The following is a 20,559-nucleotide window of genomic DNA, read 5'->3' as shown; positions in this document are numbered from 1 at the left end:
GGGGGATAGTAGAGGATAGGAAAGGCAGCAGAACACAACAGACGCTAGTATGGCAATATGTAAATCAATGGATGTGTAACTGATGTGATTCTGCAATCTGTATATGGGGTAAAAATGGGAGCTCATAACCCACTTGAATCAAAGTTTGAAATATGATATATCAAGAATTATGTAATGTTTTGAACAGCCAACAATAAAAAATTAAAAAAAAAAAACAAAGAATGTCACCTATACAATTTCTAACACATCAATATTTTCAAATATTCAAAAAATGCTTGAAAAAAAGTTGTATTTTCTGTTAATATATAAAGTTTTATAGATTCCAAATACAGATTTCTCTGAATGTGTTATGTATCTAGTATTAACCACTTTATCTGCTAAAGAAATAAACAGGTATAATAAAATCTTGAGATACAAAAAAAAAAAAAGTGCTAATCTAAAACTTCCTACAATTACCAGGAAAAAAGTTAAATGGACAAAATACTTAAAACAGGTATATCTCACCAAATAGGTTATTCATAGGCTCACTAAATACACGAAAAGGGGCTCAAGCTCAGTAGTCATCAGAGAAATGCAAATTAAAACATAATGAAGTCTAGTTCACATGCACCTAACTGCCAATGTCAGAAAAATTTAAACAGATAATTAGTGAGGTTGTTAGCAACTTCAACTTACACAGTCTACTAGTCGAAGTTAAAGTCTTACAACTACTTTGGAAAACTGTTTTAACAATATTTAAAGGACACACACATAACTTCTGACCACTAGCACTTTTAGCTGTACATCCAAGTGAAACATGTGCACACAGAGAGCAAGAGATATGAACAAGGATGCTTAATGCTAGTATTGTATGTAATAACCCCAAACTGGAAACAATGTAAATGTTCATCAACAGTTTGAATAAATTATTTTATTTGACATGAAATACTCTGAATATTTATGGCAATGTTTATAGTAATGAATATTAACTATACCTAGCTCAACAACTTACAAATGTTGTCCAAAGAAGCACTGGAAGAATCCACTGATCTATGTATTTTAATTTTGGGGTACTCTGCCATAGGTATATCTTATTTTATTTTTGTACTAGAGATTGAACCTAGAGTGCTTAACCACTGAGCCACATCCCCAGCCCTTACTTATATTTTATTTAGAGACAGGGTCTCACCGAATAGGACATTGCTAAGTTGCTGAGGCTGGCTTTGAACTTGCTATCCTCCTGTCTCAGCCTCCCAAGCTACTGGGATTACAGGTATGTGCCATTGTGCCTCCCTGATATATTGTATTTTATAATATAAAGGGTTCAAAATGAATTTATAGTAGAAAAGACAGTTATAGTAATGAAATAAAGAATATAAAACATTTTATTGGTTTTAGAAAAAACAGAAATCTTTAAAAAAATAATAAAAGTAAAATATTTAGTTGCATATGACTTGTGAAAGGAGAGAAAAATATACCATATAAGATACAGAAAAGGACACAGAGACAAAGGAAAAATAGAAGAGTCAGAGGGACTCTGACCTCATCTGCCACTGTCTTGGCTCATTCTGATCTATTCTCACTGACCTTGCTCTTTCTCAAATATATCTGGCCAATTCTCATATTAGGGCCATTATATTTGTTCTTCGCAGAAAACCCTCCAGATATCCACATACTTATCCCCTCATTTTCTTCACATCTTTGCTTAAATATAATTATAGAGAATGTTTCCTTGACCAGAGTACAGATTATCCCAACATTCCCTATCTCCTCGCCCTTTTTCACTTTTTCCATAGGAATCATCTCAATCTGATACAAGATTTATTTGTTATTTGTCTCTCTTAGCAGTAAATATATGTCTTGAAGATGGGGATTTGGGCATGTCTTGGTTCAGTGATGAGTCCCTGGAGCCAAGAAAGGGCTCTATCTCATAGCAGGTACTTAATATATTGAACAAATGAATAAAAATGAAGAACAATGCTGGACACAAAAAGCAAGTCTCCTCCCCCTGAGGAGACAGGGATTACTGACAAGATTTTTCCACACATGTAGTGGCAGGGATAAACACAGAAAAAGTAACTGTAGGCAATACATACACAGATACACATGTCCTCGCGCACAAACCAAGAGAGGAGAGGGGCAGTTCCATGAAATAATATCCCTATCCTGCTATCTGGTGATCTTTTGGAATGATATATAAAATTCCAAAGGTGGTGTAAAACTAGACAGTAGTCGGGGCATCACTGCTTGATGACAGTGAAACGAAATAATTCAGAGTTAGATTTGGCTACTTTGGATCTAGCAAATAATTCTTCCAATACCTGGTCTATAAATTCCTTGAACTTATTTCTTCTTACTGTCTTGTCTTGTATAAGTTTTAATCCATTCTAAGACTATATCCTATATCATTCCCAATAATTCTTTCTATAACATAACTGCAGTGTCAAGTATACCACTCTATGAATACCTCCTTCTGTCTTTCAAGTTAACTCCCTGTAGGCCATTAATGCTAACAAATTCTCAACCTCAGTGGGACCTCCAATTTGTTGATCCAACCATTACTTCATTGTCTATTGTTGGCTTCCTCTAGAACATTCATTCATTCACCTTCTACTTGTTCCCATTCTATGGACCACTGTTAAAATTCCTCTTTCAATATGCAATCAACATTCTTGACTCTTTCTTGCCATTCTTCTCCTGTTTCATTGACTGTTCATTCTTAGTTACCTTTCTTTTTCCTCCTCACCTTTATGACTCAAAATTTATGAGTAAAGAGGGCTTGCCCTCCAGATCACTATTCTTCTCCATCTATACGTACACTCAAAGATATCTCTAATAAAGTTCATGGCTTTAAACTTCATCTTTAAACTGAAAGCTACTAACTCATACAACTCGGCTGAAATTCGATTCCCTATCTAACAGCCTAGAATCCCTTCTTGGATGTCAAATAGACACTCAAAGTAGACAAGCATGAAACCAAAATCTTTTAATTTTTTACTAAAACCTACTCTTTCCTCATCTTAGTATATGGTATCTGCACACTTCCAGTTGTCTAAGCCCTGAAACCTTGAAATCATCTGCAACTCTTCACCTTTTATCTCCACAACCAAATCATCAACAAACCCTGTTAACTCTTCAAACTCTTAACAGGCCACTTCTTAACACTTTTACCTCCACTGTAATCATCTCATGCTTGGACTATATTTTATTTTTTTTTCTTTTTGTTTCTTTGCTTTTCTATTTTTTAATTTTTTAAAATTTATTGGACTATATTTTAATGGCCTAATTTTTAGCAGTCTTCCTGCTATCATTCTAGTCCCTAAATTTATTCTTCTTAATAGTTTGAATTTTCTTTCTAAAATGTAAATGAGATTATGTAAATCTACACAAATCCTTCAATAGCTCCCAAAGCACAACCATTAAACATCTTAACAAAACAAGGGTCCACCTGCCATGTACAGCTTGGTGCACTCAATCCAATGCCTATTACTCTCCCTAACTCACTCTGCTTAAGACATACTGATTTCCTGACTGATCCTCAAAAAACTCAGGTAGGCTCTACTTTGGGGTATTGTCACTGGTTCTTTCCTCTGCCCAAAATGTTCTTGCTCCTGATAACGGGTGGCTTGCTTGAGTTCTCAAGAATCATATGAGAAAGGCCTTCCCTAAATACATCATCAATTATCACTCTCCATCCCTGTATCCTTCTTTATTATGCTTTAAAATACTTACTTTGTTTGCCATACTTTTGCTTACTGCCTGTTTCCTACAATTAGAATGTAAGCTCCTTAAATGCAAACTTGGAACAGAGACCAGTGCACACATTAAGCATGCAATAAGTATTCGTTGAATAACTGAATGAATGTGTTTCTCAATTTGTTTTACAAATAAAATTTTACACACAAAATAATGGTTTTTCTATCAATTCACTATGAAACAATTTTCAATTACAATCTACTGTCTCTAAGTAATTTTATATGTTTTAATGAGATTAACCAGGAAAGTAACAATTCGTGATCTTCCATCTACTGAAGGGTTTATCAACTTCAGCACTACTGACAACTGGAGCTGGATAATTCTGTTGTGAAGAACTTCCCTCTGCATTGTAGAATACTTAATAGCATCCCTGGCCTATGCCCACAAAATACCAGTAGTCCCCAACTGTCAAATCAAGAATGTCTCTAGACATCTCCAAATGTCCCCCAGGGAACAATATCTCCCACATCCCTACAGAGAATCAGCATATTATTAGTAAGGATTTTATTTTTCCTGTTTTTCGAGAAATAGTTTAGACACCTGAGATGGCAATTTTCACAGATTTGAATATTCAAAATGACTAAATAATTTTACTTGTTGAGGTAAGTTCAGATGATAATTACACTTACATTAAAATAATTTTAATTGAATCCTAAAATAAAATTCTATTACATCTTTGTGCTTTTTTGCACATTTTAGAATGAATGCACTTAAGTTTAATAATTCCAAAATACAGGTAAAGAAGTTACAGATGAATTCTGTACCACCCTCTCCATACACGAACCCCTCTAGTCCTGAGGTAAAATACACATTTTTCAGTCTTATTACATTCTAAAAGAAATTAACATTTAAGGAGGAAAAAATCTTTATTTATTACCTCTCTAGTGACTCTCACTGAGTGTTCAGAATTAAACATTACATTTTGGTGCAGACATGGATGCAACTATATTATAGAGCAAATTTTAATGGCACCTCACTGCAGGCAGAAAGTAAATATTTCATAAAAATTATTTTGCCTGCCTTGCCATATTCTGGCAGTAAATTTTCTAGAAAAGTTAGAGGAATTCAATAAGAAAATAGGGTAACATATTTTCTTGCTAAATTTACCTCTTAATGCAGTGCTACAGCGTTTGGTAAAAGAGTGACAAAAAAAAAATTGCTGCCAGGTTTTAACAATTTAACCATTTAATCTCAAAAAGACTAAAAAAAGTCTCACAGAGAAATAAAAACTGCAAAATCTTCTATGTTCAATGCTATTACATTTGTAATTAATATGCTATATAAACACATTTAATAAGAAAATATATTAGTTACTTGGTACTGCAGTACAAGGACAAGATTTATTATAAGGTTTCTGAATCCCATCTGTCAGTAAAAGCATGGGGAAATACTGACAAATATAATTATTATTAGAATAACTATTATTAGAATAATAGAATAGTCTAAAACTGGTTCTGTCTATAAACTATATACATGACACCATGCCTTTCAAGAGAAAAACAAGACCAAAAATTTTACTAAGGGACAATATCTCTACTAGCATTTCAGAATACATGAACAAAAAAGCCAAATTATTTTCATACTACCATTAAAAATAATTTTCATCTCATATTGATTTTAATCCCATAGTGTTCTCTGTTACTCTTATCAAAAATCCAAAAAGCTTATATTTCAGCAATCTTATCCATTCATTCATGACCATAATAAATAAATTACCTTGTATGTATTAAGAAAACCAAGTTTTTTTAAAGTATAAAATATTTTTACAAATAGCAATATACTCAGGATTCTTTAAGATTATACAAAAAGATTAAAATGAATTAGGAAGAGATTTACCAATATTAAAATCTACCTGCAACCAAGTCTTCTAGCTATTTCTATTCTTTGTTAGCCAAAAGCCTAGGCGAATAATTTTGTGGCACAGTTCTGACATCAAATCCCTAGCAACGCTATTAGACATCAGCCAATTGGAATAATAATAACGTATCTTCCTAGCAGAAGAGTTGGCTGGGCTACTAAACATTATTTATTTTCCTTTTCTGAATTTTGGCAGCAGGTCCTTTATTGAAATTCTCCTCTCTTCTCCTTCTGTCACCCCATGCTCTCATAGCCTTGAATGCAGTTAGTATGTTAGTTTTTGTCCTTGCCATAAAAATACAAAACAATCCATTTGAAATCATCTGAATCTATTTCATAAAAAAATTTAAAAATACAACTTTAGAAGTAAAGTGATATGCCACAAATGACTAACTACCTTAATACTAATAACCACAAATTAATTTTTTTTAAAAAGAGTTTGTGTTTCCTCATATGGAGAAATAACAATCATTGTCTAAAATACCTGACTGCCAGCAGGTTTATGTGTTTTTTAGAGTATGTTTTAACCTACTAGAATGCCTTTAGAAGATATATTGAACAATCTTTATACAAGACAAAATACTGAAGCAGGGTTGCCTCCATTAAAAAAAAGAAAACATCAAGCCAAGCACAGTGGCATATATCCATAATCTTACCACCTTGGGAGGTTGAGGCAAGAGGATTCCAAGTTCAAGGACAGTCTCAGCAATTTAGTGAGACCCTTGGCAACTTAGAGAGACCCTGTCTTAAAATGAAAAATAAAAAGGACTGGGGATATAGCTGAATGGCAAAGACTTCCTGGTTCAATCCCAAAGAAGGAAGAAAAGACTGACCAACCAAACCGACCTATCAAAAGGTACACTGAACATTCTTTGAAGAGCAGATTTTGTGATACTTTATTATTTATCAATCTGGTTTTTTTTTTAATGAAAAGCTATGCTACAATAATACTGCTTTTAAATTTTCTTCAAGCAAAAACATAAAAAGTATTTGCAAGCTTGGTGTTATACCAAAGCATGACTTAGGGACAGACAAAAATCAGCCCAAATCATATCTCTGTCAAATGGTTATTCTATGACTAGACAAGTTATTGAATCTCTCTGAATCTCATTTTACTTGTAAAATGGAAACCATATTGTTCGTGCTCTCATTAATACTTCAAAAAGTAGATATTTTCCAATAATCCAAGTAATATGCAAATCCAGAATAAGATAATAAAAAGTAAAAATTATTAAATATGTGACTAATAAAATATTCTAGGACAACATATAATAAACTTAAGACAGTATATACTCTTTAAATAAAATGATACCTTCCTTCGTATTTAATTAAAAAGCTGTAATTTTCTTGTATTGCTTTTGATAAACCAATATAATTATTATAACAAATTCAATAATGTACCAAATAACTAAAATTTCCTTATGAATATTTAAATAACCACATGAAATAGTCAACAAATACAGATCTTGATCCGATGAAAGTTCATTTTCTTTAATAGCCATCCATTTTACCAAATTAAAATGCGAGATCATTCCCCAATGCATAGGTTTTTAGAGCCTTACAATAATTTTCATCCAAATAACTACTTAAAGACAGACATTAGTTTCAAGATTTTTAAGTAAATCCAATATTATACTGTATTGGATTCAACTCTTTTTCCCATTATAAATGTAAATGAGGGTCAAGTGAGGTTAATGTCCAACATTTGAAAAACTTTTCCAGACTTTTCAAAGTTTATAAGTTTTACTGATTTCTGCTCCTCCCAAAAATGTTTAACTTATCCGTACTTATTTAGAAAAAAAAAAACTATTCAATTTTCTGCAGTTTTTCTAGATATTCATTTATTTTTGTTTCTTACACTAATTGTGAACTTTGGAATTTTTTAATTACTTTTTTCAAAGAAGATAGTATATACTAATTATTTTAGGTTTGCAGCCTTTCCTTAGCATACAGCTTAGAATGCAAGTCAACATTTATAGCTTAAAAATATAAATCCAAAATTTGAGCATTGATTCATGTTGAACTATAAAATCCTTACCTCTTACACTCCTTACTCCTTCTTTCCCTCAACAAAGAATATATTTATGAATTTCCTCAAAACTTCACAAAGTAAAACCAGGTAAATCTTTGAACATCCCTGACAGATAGATATTTTAAAAGTAAAGAGATTAAAAATGTAAAGGGCTGGGGAAATAGCTCAGTGGTAGAGTGCTTACCTAACATGTACAAGGACCTGGGTTCAATCCCAGCACCACAGGGTTGGGAAGGAGAGGGGAAATCTAAAAAGGATTAAGTTACTGTTACCAAATACATATACATACATATATATGTATATACATATATATATACACACACACACATACACATAAAAATATGTGGAAATTGCAAAGGAATTACAGTAATCCAATTAAAAAGAGCCTTCCTGAAAACAGAAAGTGAGAAAAGAGAAATGGAGAGTCAGATTTCCAAACTGTTCATATCCCAGAATTTGAGAACAGTCTGCTTTCTTTCAATTCTTCCCCATGAGCATAACTATAATGTACCAGTTTCTTCTGAGTACATATTAAGTTCCATCACAACAGTTAAAAGGCAACTCAGTTTTTTTGCTTTTGTTTAATGAATAAACACTTTCACCTTAAACAAACAAACAAACACATAAGAGTGGTTAACACTTCATTTTCCAACCCAGAAGACAAGGATTCAGCTTTGGCATTTAAAGATGGGCTACAAAAGATACTATGCTGCCATCTATCTACCTGAAAAGGCACACAGAAATTGCAGACAAGAGTGTTCACATCAGTCTGGCTAATGGACTATAACAGAGTATAGGATCAAAGCCCATGGCATACTTTAACTTCATCATTATTTCCACAAGATGCACAGTAATCATTAGTACCACTTCCAAAGATATTTGGGGACTTTTGGTGATATTTATTCCATATTCCAAAAAACAAAAACAGTAATAAGAAGAATGAATTAAAGAGGTTTCTGACACTATCTGGCCAACTTTACACACATAATCAAGAGCTGCATATACTTTTTTGTCTTTGGGAAAAATAAAGGGAACACAAAGAAGACACTAAAAAATGATGGCAAAGAATTATTTGAAGAATATTCCACTACAAAACATTGTTTAAAATATCAATAGTAATAATGGTGACTTTTGTACTGAAATAGTAATTTTTCTACCTTTGCTTTAAAAAAAACATAATGTCATCTTCAAAAGAATTGCTATAGAGAGAACAATGTTCTATTATTTAGCCTTAGAAATATTTGGTATACAGTTAGTATTTTATAACACATTTAGCCCTAAAACTGACTGTTCTAATTGATGCCTCAAGGTATATATTATTTTCTTGCCCAGTAATGGCTTCCCTCATCTTTTCATTTGTTTACTCTACACCTCACTTATAAATTCATTGAGTTCAATTTCCTGAAGAATAACAGTTCCCAAAGCTTAGGGCCACAGAAGTTTTGCCCCATACCATGCTGCAGGACATCACATACGCTGATTATAACATAAGTACTGCTTCCTGGAATTGTGGATTAGGTAGAAGTGATTAGAATCACCAAAGGAGAAATTTTTAAATAAAGTCCTGTTGTCACTAATGCCTAATAGGGAATTGTTTGCATGACATCAATGCTCCTACCAAGAACCCAATAAAAAGCCAGAGAAAACCCAACTAATTAATAAACAGCTGTTACAATATACTGGAAAGTAGTCAAACTAGCCAGAATTTAAGAGAGAGAGTAGAAATACATTAAGATTAGCCCTACATCTGCACTGCTTTTACCTTGAACAAGTTAAACAACTGGAAGGCACAATCCATAATAAACACCTCAATTTTTCCTGAGACACCAAAAGGATACACCATAGAAGTAAAGGCAAACTGTCCTTCACTAAAACAAACCTAGAAATTATATATCTTTATAAAATAACAATAAATATAATACATGTTGTCTTCCAAAAAACTAAAGTACTTAGACCAATGTTCTGCTATTTAGCATTAGAAAAACATGTAATAAAACTCCTGAATGAATTAAGATGAGCCTTCTTTTATATCCTATATTTAAAAAGCAAACACAGAGTAAATCATATCTGGAGTTAGAACATATCAACCAGATCTTCTTATAAGTTATCAAACAAAATGCTCAGTATCCAATAAAAATTTATGAGGCATGTCAGAATATTAGACCAAATATCTGGAAAGGAAGAGGAAAAAAGTCAATAAAAACAGACAAGGAAATCTCAAAATTGAAGCTATCTGACACAGACATTAAAATAACTTTGAGTAAAATATTTTAAAAATAGATGACAAAATGGAAAATTTTATAAGAGAAGTAACCTATGAAAAACATGATTGAATAGAAATTATGAAACTTCTGCAATCTGTATTTGGGGTAAAAATGGGAGTTCATAACCCACTTGAATCTAATGTATGAAATATGATATGTCAAGAGCTTTGTAATGTTTTGAACAACCACTAAAAAAAAATTTTTTAAATAATAAATAAATAAATAAATAAGAAATTATGAAACTGAAAGATGAAATAACTGAATTAAGAATTCAATAGATTAGAGCAAAAAAGCTGATTAGTAAATCAAAAGACAAATCAGTAGAAAATATCTAGACTAAACTACATAGGGAAAAAGGAAAATGCAGAAAGATAGGCAGTACAGTGAGACCTCGTGTATATTTAATTAGAATCCCAAAACTGCAAGAGAAAAAGTAGGGCAGAAGTAATATTTAAAGTGATGCAGGCCAAGAAACTTCTATAACTTAAAATTTTCATTCAGTCCAGATTCAAAAAGTTACATAAAAGTATCCAAAAGGAAAAAAGCATCAAAAGTAACACTGAAGCACATCACAAAATTACAGAATAACTGCTAAAATACAAAGATTAAAAAGAATCATAAAAATAGCTACAGAAAAGACAAACATCATTTCTATGGAGGAAAAATAAGCAAACATGTGGCTTTACAACACAAATTATAAGAAACCACAAGACAATGGAATAACTTTAAAAAAAAAAAAAAGCCTGAAAGCAATTTTCAGTCTGTAATTCTTTGTCAGCCAATAAATGCTTCAAAAATGAAGAAGAAATAAAGACATTTTCAGGTGTATGAAAACTGGGAGAATTTGTTTCAGCAGACTTGAAGTTAAAGGCAGGAGGAAAAGAATCCCTGAAGTGACTTAGAAATTTATGAAGACACAAAGACTAAGAAAAGCACCAATTTGTGGATAATTCAAAATAAATATTCACAATATATAATATATGCATCACAACATATAATGCATAAGTAACAGCAACAATGTTTTCTTGCCATGTGATTTTAGTTCTACATCTGCTGCATACCACACCACACCAAAAAATGATAATGGTATGTTCTAAGGGCACTGCATTCATTATGTGGGCAATGTTCACAGTCTAACTTATATTAGACGTCCTCAAAAATATCAGGAAAACTATTTTCTTTAAAAGGAGTAAAAGAATAAAACCATTAGAACAGAAAAACTGAAATTTAAATGGAAAATTCCAAAATAGACAGGAAAAGGAGAAAATTGAAAACAAAGAACAGATGGTTTCAAATAGAAAATAAATAAGAAGATGACAGAATTAAACTTAATAAAAATGAACTAAGTCATTAAAAGACAATGACCACTGGGCATGGTGGTGCATGCCTATAATCCCTGTGGCTCTGAGAGTAAAGTAGGAGGATCACAAGTTCAAAGCCAGCCTTAACAACTTAGTAAGGCCCTATCTCAAAATAAAAAGGGCTTGGGATGTGGTTCAATGGTTATGTGCCTCTGAGTTCAATCCCTGGTATCAAAAAAAAAAAAAAAAAAAAAAGGATAATGACCAAGACTAGTTTTTTGTTTGTTTTTAATTAAAATATTGCCATCTACAAGAAACATACAAGACATAAGAAAAATAAAATTTTAAAATAAAAATTGTCTTTATCGACCATGAAAACACTCACCAAAAGAAAGCTAATACAACTAATCAAATAATGGGCAAGAATCATTACTATAGATAAGAAGTGTATTTTATAATGATACAAGAGTCAATTCACCAAGAATATATAACAATTCTAAATTTATGTGTGCCTAGTTGTATACCTTTAAATTTTCAACATCTAAATCAATGAAATGAGTAGGATTCATCTCAACATATACTGAACATTCATTTTGCTTCAGTTCCAGGAATATTTTGAGATATATAAATTATAAAATACTTTCTACAATTTTAGACATAATTTTGGTCCTAGAATTTAGCTTTACTCTAATAAATTTAGTTAGAAACACTGATAGCAAACATTGTATTTTATGTATTTAAATTTGTCTAGTAAAATTGTCTTTTCTTATATTGGGTAAATTGTGTTAAAGCTCCCCCTCCATAAACCTATCTTGATAATGTATATAAATCCTTCATTCAGAGAATATATCATGTACAAGATTTTAAAATATGGATTTTTCAATAGGATGCAAAGTGATCTTAGAAATGTCATAATATAAACTCTTTGAGTTCCCATTTTATTACCTCTAATATGATGGTAATAAATTATAAAAACATCCCACTTAATGCAATAAGAATAATGTAAGTCAGGCTAAGTGAAGAATATCTGTTCAGCACTATTAGATATAAATAACAAATAAATTATAAGTAATTCTGGGGATCTAGACTATAATTTACTGATTATGAAAGTAACTTTTATTGTAAGTAATATCATCTAGGTTTTTGACTTTTATTTAGTAATACTATTGATTAACATATTATGACTGTTTAAAATTAAAAATTCAACGATAAATTGCTCTAAGGAAAAAAATCTGGTTTGAGTTCCTAAAACCCAGTTTGTACTAACTTTTTGTATATTTTTTCCCTAATATTTTTAATCTTTCAATGAACTTCTATTATATTGCTATCTTTTTTCAACATTCAGTATGCACATTAAAATTATATATGTGTACATATAAAGGTAGATAGATAAATTCAAATATCATCTATAGTCAGTTTCTTCCTTTAAAAGAAACAAATTCTTCCTCTAATTGGCATTAATACCTCCACATTTTCTATCTTACACTTAAAGAAAGAAATCAGCGCATAACTTCAAATGTTTTAATCCTTCAGTTAGTTACCACTAACTGACATTCTTATTTCATTACTGGAATTAGTATATCACGAATTTCCCAGTAACCCTACTAAATGGCCTAAAATATATTCATTAAAATTAAGAGACCAAAGAAAAACTTCTCTCCTTCTAAGGGCATTCATTAAAATGAAATGTAACATAAACTGAACATCTAGTATATACCAGATATTTTTACATAATTATATTATTTAATCTATTATTCACATTTTTTAGAAGAAATATAATTGAAGAGGTAAAAGAACCGATCAAAGGTTATACATGTTACAAGAAAAGCCAGGCTTTGATCCTAGGTTATGTCTTGTTTATGAAACCAATATCTTTCCACTAACAGCTGGCAAATGTAAAGAACCTGATAGTTAATATTGTAGGTTTTGCTGGTCACATTAGGTTCTACTGACCATCGTCTCTATCAATACTACTCAAATCTGTAGTAGCACAAAAGCAGTCATAGACAATATGTGAACAAATGAGAGCAGTTGTTTTCCAGTAAAACTTTAAAATACTTCAAACTGTCAAAAACACTTAAGAAGAGAGATATATTTAACCCAATGCCCCATAGTTTGTCAATCCGTGTACTATACTACAATGCATTCCCTTTTAGAGATCTTTATCACTAACACCACTACATTTTCTTTTCTCTCACTTTTAAAATAATATCTCAATTTTAATGAGCCATTTTATTTTAATGCTTTTCTTATTAGGCTTAATTATATGAAACAGTTTACTCAAGAGAATTCTGACAAGTTCTAACTATAATACCCATTATACCAGAAATTAATCTATAAATAAGAAAACATATTTCTAAAACCAGAATGAACACGTGGAACGCCCATATTTAAAATTCTCTTTTCAATTTTTTTCAGTAATTAGATTGTAATTTTAATTGCTCAGGTATATATCTCAATAAATATAATCATAAGCTCTCACTAATATATACAGTGAAACACTAAATATTTAGAAAATACTTTTAATTCTTCAAAATGATCATGTATACAACAACAATTCAAACACACAGAACTTAAGACTTTCTCTCATAAATTCCCTTATTCCCAAATTCTGTATCACCACAGAACCTTTTTTTCATATAAAGGTTTAAACAGTATAAATTGATATAAAAAGGAATGAAAAATTCCTTCTCCATCAGAGGTTTTATTCTTTCTCCCTTCCATCCCTACCTTGCATCCTCACCTGTAAGCCTGGTCATTCTTGTCTGTCTGTCTGTGTCTCTCTCTCTCTCTCTCTCTCTCACACACACACACACACACACACACACACTATTTTTTAAAATGCAACCCAACACCAAATAAAATGGAAAGCATAATAATCAAAAAATACGAATATCAGGTTCAAACCTCAGCCCTAAAACTAAAACCAGGTGAATAGTCACTTCTTAGCTTTGCATCTTTTGGTACACCTCTATTAGTCTCTGTGTCTTCATGTGGTGTTAGAAAATTACAGGATGAGTGAAAATAAGATGTACACACCCCAGTGTAGACACAGGGAATCAAAATTTCTTGTTACTGCCATCACCACCACCTCCACCACTGCCACTGTGGGAAGTCAATGTCTACTCCACTCCTCTACAACAGGGAAAGCACTGCCTTGAATGGTATAAACATAAGGATAATTCTTTAAAAAACACCCTGCAAACTCACCTTATTATTATTGTTAAAAGTCAAGGGCAGAAGGAATCCTTTTTCTCAAGAACTTAACTGTTTGAGAACCTTTATAAAATTAAACTGTTTCTATGGTTTTTTGTTAAATTTCTTGACACATTTTTTAATTGGTACACTACAGCTATACATAATGATGGGATTTGTTGTTACATATTAGTACATGCACACAAAATAACAAGAAAATTTAGCCAATAACATTCCCCCTGGATCTTTATTCCTGAAAAAAGAATTTAACACTTTTTTCTTTGTTTTTCATCATGTAGGTATTTTAAACCAAGATACATGTATTAAAAGATCTAATATGTTGGTTTCTAAAAAAAGCTACTCAACATTAAGAAGTAATCATAAAGGGATCAGATTAAGGTCTATTTCTTAAATTCTAATAGTTTGGGGCTTATTGGTGTTTTTGTTTTGTTTTGTTTTTTTTTAATCTTCTGCCCTTAAAGGAACCACCATGCTAATAATTGTATGCTACAGCTACTCTAACATTAGTGGATATAAACATTTCTTACCAAATTACGCTTTTTTAGTGGAAGAAAATAATAATAGTGGCAGAAAGAAAACATCAGTGCGTAGCAAGTAAGAAGTTCAGTGTAGAAACACAACTGTAGAAAAAGCCAATGATTATCTTCACCAACACAATTGTTAATCCTGAAGAAAAAAAAATGAAAAAGAAAAAATATTTTAAACTTTAACAAGATGTTCATTTCAGGATCAGTAAGACTAAAATTAAACTCGCATTACTTCATATATGCTTAATTTCATTGAGATGTGCTAAAGCCACTCAAACCTAAAAACAAGCTGTATATAAAAAAAAGATATACCATCTTACATTTGTAAAACATTTCTTACTTAACAAAGGTAAACCCACACATATACAATAATTCTTCAACTCACAACAATCCAGTGAGGCATGAAGAACAGATATTAAGTAGTCTCCTTGTGTCATTGATGGAAACAGAAACGAAATAGTTAAACCACTAGCCAGAGGATGTACAGTTAGAAGAGCTAAGGGCCAATAGAGAAGGAAGAAAGAACCCTCTTTTGACATTCTTCTTCCAGCATAGTGATCTAACTGTGGAGAGCAACAGCTTAAATTTGCTACTCTGACATAAATGCTAAGTGTTCACAATTTTCTTTTTTAAAAATCTATTCCTGGTTGCTGAAAATACAAATGTATTAAAAATCACGTAAAAATACTAAGAGCTACATTTCCAGCAACGTAACAGAGAAGTCTAAGTAGGATAAACGATTAATGTTATAATTCAAAATTTTTCAAACACTAATTTAAACTGAGTATTAAACTGTTCTTAACTTACATAATATATTCAAACTTTCAAACTATTTTAAAATTCCAGGAGAAAACTCTAATTTAAAATTAACTTGTATGAATATTTTCATTTCAAAACAGCATTATACTGTCACAAAAAAAAAAGAAAAAAGAAATAAAAGGTTGTGCTCCTAGTTTAAACTGTTATTTTAAAAGTATATCACTAAATTATTTTTAAGTAAAACAGAACTGAGAAACCTTGTGGAGGCATTTATTATATTTAAGAGTACATATTTTGTAAACAAAAAGATTTACTGTTGTTACTTATAAGCAGGGTTGTAAGAGAAGTGAACTTATGCATGCACTCAAAGATGTTCTCTAAGGGTTGGGGATATAGTTCAGTTGGTAGAGTGCTTGCCTTACATGCACAAGGCCCTGGGTTCGATCCCCAGCACACACACACAAAAGATGTTCTTTAATAGCTGTGGTTTAAAAGATGACATCCTTGTCCCATGTTTCTTATACCCAAGAAGTTTGGCAAATAGCTGCTATGATCACTGCACTCTTAACCAGAGAACTTTAATAAGCATTAAATCTATTTAGGTCCCTTCCTTTCTAATCTTATATAATCTTTTCTACTTCTCCTCTCCTACCAATACTGTGAAAACTTTAATAAAACTAGGGAAGCAATAAGCCTAGAAACAGAGAAAAATACTTCCATGATAGAATTTGGGTTAAAAGGCACTTCAGTTGGTCACCAACAAGCTAGTCTTTATCTCTTAAACAAATATCACTAACTTTTAAAAATACATTTCCAAGCTGATTTCTTTTTAAATCTTTAAAACTACAGGATTCTTTTGCAAGGAAGCATCAATATCTTGGCATAATAATGTACTATGAACATTATTATATTTTTAGTTCATTAGAAACATGATTATAAAGTGCTTAAAACTGAGTTCTTCAGTAATTACCACTTTTCTGAATACATGTTTCACATACCTGTTTTTAATCTATTACTGTGATTGCAAACACCACTGAGGTTTAGAAAATTATTTGGGACTTAATTTGTTTAAATCTAAGGCATATTTTAAAAATAATATCTATATGTCACATTATATTATCCTGTTGATAGTTTTAGACAATGTTTAAAATTTTTACATAGTAACAAAGTGCTTTTATTTCAAGTGATCTTAATTTTCCCTAATCTTGGGAAATTATCTTCTATTTAAATAATCAGATTATACTTAAATAATCAACCAAACTGTCACTAACAGTTTGCTAATTAGCTGTGCCATCAAAATAAATTATCAAAAATATGACATTTTTGGTACAAAGTAAAAATTTATTCTCTAGAATATTATATGCTGATGCTCAGAAAATACCAGAATGAAACATTTATGTTTTGAAGGATTGATTTATAAATACAAAGTTTTTATGTTGCCTTTTTGTAAAAACTGTCTCCATTCTAGAGTTTTCTTCCTATCTCTATTCCTTATAATGTGTGAATTCCACGTTTTAACACTGGGATGTTTGAGAGCATTAAGCTAAGTGGAGAAAAATGATAAAAGCAGTTATAAAGAATACTGTAATGTAGTTAACTTTGTATAAATGCATGCATGTGTGTACAAACATAAATATATATGTATATAGATATATTTATAAAGTGCTACACTATACCAGTTTAAATATTTATACAAGATCCAATGCTAGGAAAACAGAATTAAATACAATATCTTGTTCACAGATTTCAGTGACAGCTTTGAAATGAGATACAATACAGAATTCTCACAGCATTTGTTTTCAAAAATTCTACTTTTCAACTGAACATTTTAAGTATTACAAGAGAGCCCCCTATTGACCAAAAATGTTGGCAGTTCAACAAAATCAGCTAATTACTACTTACACACATACAACATGCATGAACTCTATTTTTTTTAATTTTTTAGTTGTTGATGGACCTTTATTTTATTCATTTATTTATATGCAGTGCTGAGACTCAAACCCAGTGACTCACACATGCAAAACAAGCACTATACCACTGAGCCATAACCACAGCCTGACATGAAATCTTAATACCTATATCTAATACATAGAACTTAAAAAGGCGTATGGAGTAGAAGCAGGTTATCAGGGTATCTGAAATGCACTGCTCTTTAGTTGAACAAGAAAAGGCAAATAAAAATGTTGGGATGTATATGGTTTGTTATAAGAAGAACTAACAACTACTATTTAAGTACTTCCTGCATGACAGATACTGTACCAAATGCCTCATTTAATACAAGTACCTCAGTCTTTTTGTACATTTGGGTGCATGTTAATTTTTATTGTTCTGCTCAAATATCTCCTTGTTGTTAGCAAAGGGGATCTCTGTGGAAAAATGCCTTTGGGAATTGACAGAACCATATGACCGAATAAAATATACATATGTCCTTATTAGAAAAATTTTTTTAACTGAATAACTTAATAAAATTTTTGTTTAATCCTGGCAAGTTTGAGGTTTTCACCAACTTGTTTTTCTTTTTTATTTTTCTTTACTTTTCTTTTTTCTTTTCTTTCTTTTTTGCTAAAAGTGACTTTTTCTTTTCTTACCATGGACAGTGATGATCCATTCTTCTCACACAGTGGCCACAGCGGCTGCAATGATGGGAACGCTTTGGTCTCAACAAATTACACTTGTTACATAATTCCCAGAACTCCCTTTCTAGAGAAAGAAATTAAAATGCATTTAATAAAGACAAATGATTAATGCTAAAATTCAACAACAACTGTTTAGAAGATTTTATAGGAAGTCTTCAATATCTATCTCTAAGAGATTTCTAAGTCTCCAAGGTAAATGTGCCGTAAATGTTGTTGTTTTAGTCTATGTCTGTCTTATTTTTGTGTTTCTAATTTTAAACATTATGAAAATAAAAGATTACTGTTACAGTCAAAGTAAGGAACAGAAGCAATGTATTTAAGTTTTGCACATATTGCTAGAATATAAGTAAAATCCAATGACAAAACCCTAAAGTACAACTGAATTATTATATCAAAACAGAATTTATTTAAACAAACTAATTTATAGAAATTGTATCATCTAAAAGCAAAAGAAGAAATAACATGGAGTCCTGGGTTCAGCAAATTAATAAGTTGAAATTAATCCTATAAACTCACTAGAAAAACAGAGATGGTATTCACTCCCAAATGCTTTCCATAAACCATTTTTAAAATATCAATGAATCAATCTGAGAATATGTACAGGAGCAAGTTAGAGTAGGAGATCAGAATGGTTTAGAAGTATCAGAATAGTTTCAGTAGTGAGGAAGGTTATAAAAAGATTACTATATAATGCAAATAAAGAGGCTCTTCACAAAACTGTTCTATCACTAAGCAGGGAATATTCTCTGGTATATAGTAAAAGAGCACACAATGACATTCTATGCTAAAAACATGAGGTTTGCATAAGTAAAAAGGCATTTGTTTTCATTATAAACTGTTTTAATCAGACCCATAAAATTATGGGACAGTCATCTTTCAAGACAATACAAGTGCTCTTATATAAATGCGTCTTTTAATATGTATTGAAATGAAATTTTACTTTTATAAAATTCTTAATTTTTTTCAGCACTTATTTTATACTACCCCATATCCTGACTCTCACATTCACAGTGAATATTACTATATGCAGAATGTGACTAACATACAAAAGGTGGTCTACAAATGCTTGCTGAAGTATGAAAAATTTAAAATAAAAAAGGAAATATTCTAAATAAAAATAAAAGATATTAGAGGTTTTCTAAAATGATTTAGAAAATCATTTTCTAAATTGATTCCCCATTTGAATTCCATTATTTTAGTTTAATGGCCAGGAAAAAGTCAACATACTGGAATTTTATGTGGTAAAGCATCAGGGAAATGTTTTCTGCTACAGATGTCTCTGAAGAAACCAGTAAGTACAAATAAAACCTACATAAAATTGATTTTTCCAATAAGAAAGTTGATAACATTATCTTTTACACTTGAAATCTTATTTTAGAAGAAAATCCTTTTATTTCTTATAGTTCTTATTTTAGTAGAAACATATCATGTGAGACAGCAACAATATTAAAGCTGAATTTAGATACAATTAAACTAGTATTATTTAACTATAAGTGAAATGGAAACTCATCTATTATGTAACACATTATGATGTCACAAGCATATCATTTTTCTCTACTTAGCTTAATGCTCTCAAACATCCCAGTGTTAAAACGTGGAATTCACACATTATAAGGAATAGAGATAGAAAGGAAACTCTAGGAGATAATTTTCACAAAAGGGCAACATAAAAACTTTATGTTTATAAATAAATCCTTCAAAACATAAATATAATGTTTCATTCTGGTGTTTCTGAGCATCAGTATATAATAGCCTAGGGAATAAAATTTTTATTTTGTACCAAAAATGTTATATACTATGAAAAGAAAGCATTTGGCTATGTAAGAAAAAACCTATAATTCTGTAGTTTAGACCACAGACTGGCAAATTACAGTCTGTAGGAAATCCACTCCACCACCTGTTTTTGAAACCCATGAGTTAAGAATGTGATATATCAAAGTCATATATGACATGAAAAAATATATGAACTTAAATTTCACTGTTTATAAATAAAGTTGTATTTGTTATATGCCCATTAATTTATGTATTATTCATGGTTGCTTTCTGTGCTACAATGACAAAGCTAAGTTGTGACAGAGACTTATATGGCCCATAAAGGTCAAAATATTTACTATCAGGCCTTTATAGTAAAGAAGAGCCTGACAACCTGTGGTATGGACCATAAATTTGGTTAAAGAAAAAGCTTGGCTAAATCGAAGATACTACAGAATATCTAAAATGAGAAAGACCTAC

General features: G+C 31.0%; 1 protein-coding gene across 4 annotated transcripts in view; it reads right to left on the bottom strand.

The window, feature by feature from the left end:
• Zdhhc21 (zinc finger DHHC-type palmitoyltransferase 21) overlaps positions 1-20,559 on the bottom strand; it is a 64,077-nt gene that overhangs the window by 29,753 nt on the left and 13,765 nt on the right. For all 4 annotated transcript variants that reach the window (XM_048783948.1, XM_015502587.2, XM_048783949.1 and 1 more), the window contains 2 exons: positions 18,280-18,391; positions 14,933-15,071 (listed from right to left, as the gene is read on the bottom strand). In XM_048783948.1, the coding sequence (XP_048639905.1) occupies positions 14,933-15,071; positions 18,280-18,391 (251 nt within the window). The remainder of the gene's footprint in view (positions 1-14,932; positions 15,072-18,279; positions 18,392-20,559) is intronic.

This window comes from Marmota marmota, unplaced genomic scaffold (genome assembly GCF_001458135.2).
Source record: "Marmota marmota marmota unplaced genomic scaffold, marMar, whole genome shotgun sequence".
Taxonomy (NCBI): Eukaryota; Metazoa; Chordata; class Mammalia; order Rodentia; family Sciuridae; genus Marmota; species Marmota marmota.
Note: the sequence above shows the minus strand (reverse complement) of the source record. Positions and strands in the feature narration are given on the sequence as shown.